The 9158-nt window shown below is 45.6% G+C and overlaps 1 protein-coding gene across 1 annotated transcript; it reads left to right on the top strand.

Annotated features, from left to right (window-relative positions):
- Nucleotides 1–205: 205 nt before the first annotated feature.
- LOC107081157 (sodium channel protein type 5 subunit alpha-like) lies at nt 206–6587 on the top strand (the record flags this gene model as incomplete). The annotated part of the gene is made up of 2 exons (XM_015369358.1): nt 206–485; nt 2161–6587. Coding segments are annotated over 2 exons (1578 nt in total), but the record flags the coding sequence as incomplete, so codon positions are not given.
- Between the last annotated feature and the right edge of the window lie 2571 nt (nt 6588–9158).

Here is a 9158-nt window from a genome sequence, read left to right as displayed (position 1 = left end):
CCTGGGATTCGGATCCCAATTGGTTTAAAGTTACCAGCAATGGGAAATAATTGTGTGTATTTCTGATTATTTTTTCACCAGTATAAACCCAAACATTCGTAATTAGGTTGTTTAGCTTTGATATGGTGGAAATGAGATTGCAGTGATTTTATAAAGAGGAGCAGCCGGATGGGATCCAAACCAATAACTCTGAACGTCTGTTTCTTTACACCAGAACGACCTGCAGGGCTTCTTCTTCGACCTGGTGGGAAAACAGGCCTTCGACATCATCATCATGGTGCTGATCCTCCTCAACATGATCACCATGATGGTGGAGACCGATGAGCAGTCGCCTCAGATGGAGAAGATCCTCTACCATGTCAACCTGGCCTTCATCGTCATCTTCACCACCGAGTGCAGCATCAAGATCATGGCGCTGCGCTGCTACTTCTTCACCGTCGGCTGGAACATCTTCGACTTCGTGGTCGTCATCCTGTCCATCGTCGGTGGGTTCTGCCGCCTCCTCAGCTGCTGGATGATCCCGGGGGGGGTGATGGGGGGAGGTGAAGGTAACGGCAGCAATCAGAGCTGCCCCAGGGGCAAACGCTGCAGATGAATCGAACACCAATGACATCAGCCTCTCAGTGTCAGGATGGGGGGGTTGAACCGATATGCTGGTGATTCCCTCTCATGTCCCCCCCTCCTCATTCTCTCCTCACCCATAACTCAACACAGGGAAATGAATGGAAGCGGTGTGTGTGTGTGTGTGTGTGTGTGTGTGTGTGTGTGTGTGTGTGTGTGTGTGTGTGTGTGTGTGTGTGTGTGTGTCTCATCTCCTCCACACGTTTATCACTCCAGGATAACAAGGAGAAGATGGATGAATTACAGCGTTTGACTTGCTTGTTACAGAGGAGAGGCGACTCAATCCTCCAGAAGCACTAACTCACGCAGCCATAAAACCCACCGACAGGTCAGGACCCAAAGGTCCGGATAGAGAGCTTTCAGATGCCACAGCTTACAGATTCCTCATCTGATAGAAACAGATTTATTTTCTGATAACAGATTAGTTATCTGATAAAAACAGATTCCTTATCCAATAGAAACAGATACATAATCTGATAAAGAAACCAGGTTCGCTATTCGATTAAAACGGCTTCGTTATCCGATAAAAACGGATTTGTTACCCGATAAAAACAGATTCCTTATCCGATAGAAACAGATTCGTTATCCAATAGAAACAGATTCGTTATTCGATAAAAGCGGCTTCGTTTTCTGATAAAAATAGGTTCGTTATCTGATAGAAAATAATTTTTTATCTGATAAAAACGGCTTTGTCATCCGATAGAAATAGATTTGTTATCCGATAAAAACAGATTTTTTATCCGAAAAAACAGGTCTGCTATCCGATAAAAACGGCTTTGTTATCTTATAAAAACAGATTCGTTATCTTATAAAAACAGATTCGTTATCCGATAGAAACAGATTTGTTATCCCATAAAAACAGATTCATAATCAGATAAAAACAGATTCGTTATCCGATAAAAACAGATTCGTTATCTGATAAAAGCAGCTTTGTTTTCTGATAAAAACAGCTTCGTTATCTGATAAAAAACGGATTTGTTATCCGATGAAAGCAGATTCGTTATCAGATAGAAAAAGATTCGTTATCTGATAAAAACTGATTCGTTATCTGATAGAAACACGTTCATTATCCGATAGAAAAAGATTTGTCATCGCCATATTTAGCGCCCGCAACAGTATCCAAGACAAGTGCTGCTCAACAACCACAGAATCAGACCAGACCAGTCTCCAATTTTTATATCTGCAGACGTGAGACGCACAACAAGGGCTTTAAACAAAGGCTAAATGTGCTTCAGCCACGTTAAGTAATTCCATCACTTTAGAGAAAGATTGTGCCTCATCTGTACGAGCAGGAAAAAACAAACCTTGTTGCCGAACTGTCGCAGGAACCTCCAGAGCAACAGAAAGCAACAATGACCTGTCATGCATTGCCTGATGACATTATGGTTCCAGTGTTGATGCCAGATCCACCAGCTCCCACTGATTCCCATCCTCTCCATCCCTATGGCTGCCGCCTGTTTGACCAAAGACCCTCTGAACCAGACCGTTCCTTGCGATCGGCTAAATGTGACCTTCATGTTGTCCTTTTATGTTTTCCAGGGATCGTCTTGGCTGACATCATCGAAAAGTACTTTGTGTCGCCCACCTTGTTCCGAGTTATCCGGCTGGCCCGCATTGGACGAATCCTGCGCCTCATCAGAGGAGCGAAGGGCATTCGGACGTTGCTGTTTGCCCTGATGATGTCACTTCCTGCCCTCTTCAACATTGGGCTGCTCCTCTTCCTCGTCATGTTCATCTACGCCATCTTCGGCATGGCTAACTTTGCCTACGTAAAGCGGCAGGGCGGGATTGACGACATGTTTAACTTTGAGACGTTCGGGAACAGCATGCTCTGTTTGTTCCAGATCACCACCTCCGCAGGTTGGGACAGCCTGCTCAGCCCCATCCTCAACAACTCCCCCGAGGAGTGTGACCCCCACCTCCCCCACACCGGCACCACCGTCAAGGGGAACTGTGGCAACCCGTCGGTGGGCATCACCTTCTTCGTCACCTACATCATCATCTCCTTCCTCATTGTGGTCAACATGTACATCGCCATCATTCTGGAGAACTTCAGCGTGGCCACGGAGGAAAGCACCGAGCCGCTGAGCGAGGACGACTTCGAGATGTTCTACGAGGTTTGGGAGAAGTTCGACCCGGAAGCCACGCAGTTCATAGAGTACTCCAAGCTGTCGGACTTTGCGGACTCTCTTCTGGAGCCTCTTCGTATCTCCAAGCCAAACAAGATCAAGCTGATCTCCATGGACCTGCCCATGGTCAGTGGTGACAAGATCCACTGCCTTGACATCCTCTTTGCCTTCACCAAGCGGGTCCTTGGCGAGTCGGGAGAGATGGACGCCCTCAAGCAGCAGATGGAAGAGAAGTTCATGATTTCCAACCCGTCCAAGATTTCCTACGAGCCAATCACAACAACTCTGAGGCGCAAGCAGGAGGAAGTGTCCGCCACCATCATCCAGAGGTGTTATCGCCGCCACCTGGTGAGGCGCCAGATGAAGGCTGCCTCTTACCTGTACCGTCAGATCACCACACCCCGACACGACCCCAGCGAAGGCGAGGAAGGAGGCGAGGCCGCGTTAATGGAGGAAGCACCTGAGAAAGAAGGGTTGATCGCCACCATGATGAAAGAAAACTACGGCTCCAGCATGTTAGCGACGGAGCGCTCCGAGACCGTTTCCTCCACCTCATCGCCGCCGTCCTACGACAGCGTGACGCGAGCCGTGTCCGAACACCTCCATCCGCTCGCCGCCAACGCAGAAACGGCCGACGAAATGGCACACAGCGAAGTCAGAGAAAAATCGCTGGCCGAACCCGACGGAGAGATGGAAACGGAACCTTAGCAGGAAGTTTCGACAAGTTCTGTTGTTCACTGAATGTACCGTAGCTGAGGAACGTTCTCCCCGCAAAGCTAGAGGAACGTAGGAGCTGAAGAAGGAGGCGCAAAGGAATATTCACTACCTTTAATCTTGGTCCACAGTCCCCGCTGGAGATTCTCGTTCAAATCAAACATTTTGAGGGTTTTCTTAAAGGAAACAACTCCAAGCTGTGGTTCTGCTGTGTTGGACTGAGACCAGAGTTGTGGTCCAGTCAGAGCGATGGTGTATTGGCCTGGTGAGGGGCGGCTCTACCCTCCGGCAGTTCTACGCTGTTAGTCGGAGGAATGACAGGTTTCCTGTCTTCGTTTCCTGACAAGTTAACGGTTTTCTGGCTGAGAACTGAGGAAGAAGAGCAACGCTATTTAAACAAAAAGACCTTTTTTCGTAGTAAAAGTATAATATTGTTGATGTTACAAGTCTTTTAATATCGGTACAATTATTACTATTTTTTATATTTTTTTAGAGTAAGTTAAGAACTAAGCCTTTGAAGTGACGCTCGCTGTAATGAAGTCACCGAAGTACCGTCTAGTTGAGGAGAAAGTTACGTCACCTCAAAAACCTAAATCTCCATCTTGTTTTCTTTCTTTTGGGCGTTTTTTGCACTTTTGAGTTTACATTTTTGCCGTCACTTTACTGCGCCTTTGATAAAGAGAGGAGTTTGTTTCTTTTTTTTCTTTCCTGCTCTGACACCAAAAACTGATATGAATGCACAAAGACATGTCCCGAACTCCATCGTGGGCTCAATGACGGTTCGGTGATTCGTCAGAAATAAACGGTACATTTCAGTTTACCTGGTGCTTTTACTGCTCTGCCACTGGATTAAAAATCCAGGCTAGACTTCATGGATCAAACTGGACAATATTTTATTAGATATTCTGATTGCTTAAACTCAACAGTTTCTATATTAAGGGTAAAAGGAATTTAATCTAATATTTTACAGACTTTTCTACAAATCGCCAGCCGTCATTGAGCAGCTGGCCGATGAGTTTGGCTCGATGCTTAAAACAACTTTATCCGCCTTTTTGAAGCCAAACGTGATCGGGAACATGGAGGCGTCAGCCGGTTCTGACCCCAATGAGACAATCAGCTCAGGATTTTCCTGCATTCAGTTTGACGAGCAGCTGGATGTTGATCCTCATAGTTGGAGCTGTCAGTAGTGTCCTGGAAAAACCTGGGTGAGCTGGAATAAGAGCACAGAGGGAGATGGTTCTGATTCAGAGTTCCTCAATTCTTGATTTCTCTTTGGGTCAGGTTTCTATTTCTTTGAATAATATAAATGCATTTTACCAATTTTATGCTAGATTTTAGTACCAAGCAACAATTATTTGGGGATTTTCCTTTTCTACCCAAGATTGAAACAAAATGACTTTGTCTTTGCACAAATATCTGAATCTAGAATAGGTTTTCACAAGATTTTCTACCTGACTGAGAACCAGACTGTTCTCTGGAAGAGATGAAACCAACATGAACTAGACCAGTGTTTCCAGTTGGTCAGTAGTAGCCATTCAAAATGTCCCTACTTTCCTTGACTAGTCCTTGGCTGGTCCCCTACAATTCCTTATTAAGCGTCTAAAATATTGTTTCTGTCATGATTTGTGGACATTAAGATCTAAAGAGAAGCGCCATCTCCTGGTCAGACCCTGTAATTGAGTGAAAGGGTGGAGTCAGAGTAAGAAAATATGCACGTCCAGGAGAAGTTGGAATGAATCTACTGCCTTTTGGGTGGCTTTTGACTGGGGAAGGCCATTTTGAATGGCTACTACGGTAAAGACCTTCGTTTCTGGTCAGTTTTTTCTTAACTTTAGAGCTCTTGTAGATTCCCTTCAGACGGAGCCGCGTTTATCAGGGAAGCACTTTGTTTACAGGATTAAACAGCAGAGTTTAGCTCCACCCTGGAGTCGTTGATATGGGCGTTTGACATTGGCAGAGAGGGTTTGGTGTTCATGGCCAGAACCCACATACCCAACAAAGATGTTCCTGACCAATGTGGCTCCATTTCAAGGGAAATAAACAGGACCTCCAGTGGCATCAGATTTACTAAAGCTGCGTTCATACCGAAGGTGTTGGGGATGTCAAAACGCTTAAAGGCAGAAATCTGGACTCTGGATCAATCTGTGGTCCATCTGCTTTGCTGTTCTGGTTGTTTATCTGCTCTGTTCTATAGCTTTAAACCAGAGAGCAGTTCGGCTTTATTTACTTTATGAGCTGGAAGAATAGTTTTAACACGTTTTTAAGTGAGAAAGTCCACCTCCAAACATCCTCTGTTCATCAGCTCATCAGGATTATAATCCCATTATAATCTGCAGTTCTTGTTGGGAGCTCCAGACCTCCAGCATACCGCCAGGCACGATCCGTCCTGCGCGGAAAGATATACATCCAGGTTTCCATAAATAATGTAATTATGGTACTAAAATCGGGAACACTGGGATAAAACAGGAAGGATTTAAAGGCATTTATTTTTTCAGGAAATACATTATTAACTTTTAACACTAGAACGTTTACAATTTTTGGGGAGGGAAAAACATCATTTAGGTCTTTTTAACTAAATCAAATTGAGGGGCCTGGATGTACATCTGGATTCGCAAATGAGCTGATGGTGCGCGAGCGAAACTGATCGCGCTTCCAGGACGGATTGGTTAGCGACAGGCTGGAAGTGAATAGAAAGAGTTTTTAAGGTTTATTGTAAAACCTGCAACAACCAGAATATACAGCATATATAGTCCATCAACAGGTTTGAACATTTCTAGTTAATTTGGGTATTTATAAACTGTTTCTCCATCGTTCATAAATGTTTTAGTGCAGCAATAATGATCAGAGCTGCTCTCTGTTCCTTCTACATAACAATCCATTCTACCTGCTTTATTTGAACCCTTGGAGTTTAACTCCTTGATATTTATTTATTGTTCATATGCAGAAGCGATGACAGCTTGCAGCAGATAGCTGGTCAGACGCTCCAATGCCTGATCCGATGTGTCCCCCATAGACTTTGCATGTACAGTAGTAGCCATTGAAAACTTCCCCACTTTCCTTGAAGGATCTGTTTGGTACTCAGTCGTTCACTGATACGAAGGTACAGTAGTAGCCATTCCTTGGCTGGTCTTTGGCTGGTCCTTGGCTGGCCCTTGGCTAGTCCTCGGCTGGTCCTTGGCTGGCCCTTGGCTAGTCCTTGGCTGGTCCTTGGCTGGCCCTTGGCTAGTCCTCGGCTGGTCCTCAGCTTGTCCTTGGCTGGTCTTTGGCTGGTCTTTGGGCGGTCTTTGGCTGGTCCTCGGCTAGTCTTTGACTGGTCCTCGGCTGGTCCTTGGCTGGTCTTTGACCGGTCCTCGGCTGGTCCTTGGCTGGTCTTTGACCGGTCTTTGGCTGGTCCTCGGCTGGTCCTTGGCTGGTCCTCGGCTAGTCTTTGACTGGTCCTCGGCTGGTCCTTGGCTGGTCTTTGACCAGTCTTTGGCTGGTCCTCGGCTGGTCCTTGGCTGGTCTTTGACCGGTCCTTGGCTGGTCTTTGGCTGGTCCTTGGCTGGTCCTTGGCTGGTCTTTGACCAGTCTTTGGCTGGTCCTCGGCTGGTCCTTGGCTGGTCCTCGGCTAGTCTTTGACTGGTCCTTGGCTGGTCTTTGACCAGTCCTTGGCTGGTCTTTGACCAGTCTTTGACTGGTCCTTGGCTGGTCTTTGACCAGTCCTTGGCTGGTCTTTGACCAGTCTTTGACTGGTCCTTGGCTGGTCTTTGACCGGTCCTTGGCTGGTCTTTGGCCGGTCCTCGGCTAGTCTTTGACTGGTCCTCTACAATTCCTTTTTAAACATCTAAAATATTCTTTCTGTCATGATTTGTGGACATTAAGATCTAAAGAGAAGCGCCATCTCCTGGTCAGACCCTGTAATTCAGTGAAAGGGTGGAGTCAGAGTAAAAAAAATGCAAGAAGTGTTTACTCCAGTGGCTGGAAGTTGGAGGGGATTTTGCTGCCATTAGACTGGCGTTTGACTGGAAAGGGCCATTTTGAATGGCTGCTACTGTGAACCCGACACTTTGACGCCCAGAAAACACCCGGTCTGAACGCAGCATACAGTAACATCTACCAAAGACAAATGTTTATATTTCTTGTCCTAATCTAAAATCTAAAACATCGGATCAGACTTTAGCTCAGGGAACAGAACCTGCCTTGAGGAGGCGGACCTCCATCCTGGTAGCCGTCCGGATGGCTTTAGGAAAAGTTGTTGCAGAAATATAATAAACACTGGTCAGAAGAAGGTAGGGAGCTGAACTTAAACTGGTTTATTGAAGCAGATCTGTGTGCTGAGACAGGAAGGCGGGTCGGTTCTAGATCCAGAACCAATGAAAGCGCAGGAACAGCTGCAGGTTCTTCTTGGACACTAAAATCTTTCCCTGCTCAGTGAAATGAAGTATTTCATTAACATCTTCTGAAGCACGTTTAACTGATGAAATTTAAAGCAAATCATTGAACTTTGAAAAGGAAATATCCAGACCTAAAAGCTGATTAATTTATTGATTTCTTTATTATTGGTTCTCTCATTAACTTAGTTTTGGGTTGAAGAAGAAGTGAATGCAGAGCGAAGCTGCTCTTTATCTATTTGCACAAAGAAACTCCAATAAAAGGACAAACTGCGTCGAGCAATAACTGTTTTGTGGGACCCTGTAGGGTTTTGGTAGGTAGCGTTCGACTGACTGGGGAGGCTTACCTCTGATTGGATGAATCTCTGGACTGAAAGGAACCACATCGACACCATCAGGGCGCTCCGAGGAACGTCTGCGGCGATGCGGCACTAATACGCCGTGGATTCCCAGCCAGTCCCGGGACAGGAAGTGGAAATGTTTTTATGAAGCCGAGGTGTACAGCCTGCCTTCACTCTGTTCTCACCTGAGGGATCTTTACTAAACCACGCTTTAATAAACACATTTTAAATAAGACAAAAACTAAGAAAAAAAGTTTTACTGGCACCGTCTGGACTCTGTTTCTACTAGATCCCACTAAGGATTGAGGACCATGAACTTAAGTTGAACTCTGCTAGGAGGCGATTTTCAGGTTGCAGTTGTGCTGAAGGGCTGTTTTCAGTAGCAATAGACCCAGAGTGTGCCTGCGATACATGAAGCCAACAGTTCAAGCCATGCTTTCTCATCCATTCATTCATCCATGGACTGATCAGAACATTTCATCTGTTGGACGATGAGGGAACTCCTATGGTTTGTGATCATTAGCAGCTTCACAGTCTCCTGCCCCCCCCCAGTATCAAACAGACAGCTGACAGTAGGATTGGGTGGTCAAACCTTTAATGGTTCATATTCACTGAAATTATTACTAATGAAACCTGTATGGGAACAGATCTAGAGCTGAACGTCCATGTCCGATTGCTTGATCTAGCTGAAATTATCCATGTGCGGTTATTTCTATCTCTATAGATTACTTGTCAAATTACAGCTCTGAACTAGTTGTGGTTTCTGATTTACAGGAGTTTGAACTGATTCAAATCTGAGACTGAGCTTGTTGTCTGTGGCGCAGTGATCCGCAGACAACGCGAGACTTTGGACAAAATGAAAGAAACTTATGTTGATGATGCCCCATTGTATGATGGGACATCATCAACATACAGTAGTAGCCATTAACATTTCCCCACTTTCCATGATGGGTCCTTGACTTGTCCTTGGCTGGTCTTTGGCT

The sequence above is a fragment of the Cyprinodon variegatus genome, unplaced genomic scaffold, assembly GCF_000732505.1.
Source record: "Cyprinodon variegatus isolate N-32 unplaced genomic scaffold, C_variegatus-1.0 Scaffold3169, whole genome shotgun sequence".
In the NCBI taxonomy this organism is placed as follows: Eukaryota; Metazoa; Chordata; class Actinopteri; order Cyprinodontiformes; family Cyprinodontidae; genus Cyprinodon; species Cyprinodon variegatus.
The sequence above is the reverse complement of the archived record's forward strand: the minus strand, read 5'-3'. Positions and strand labels throughout refer to the sequence as shown.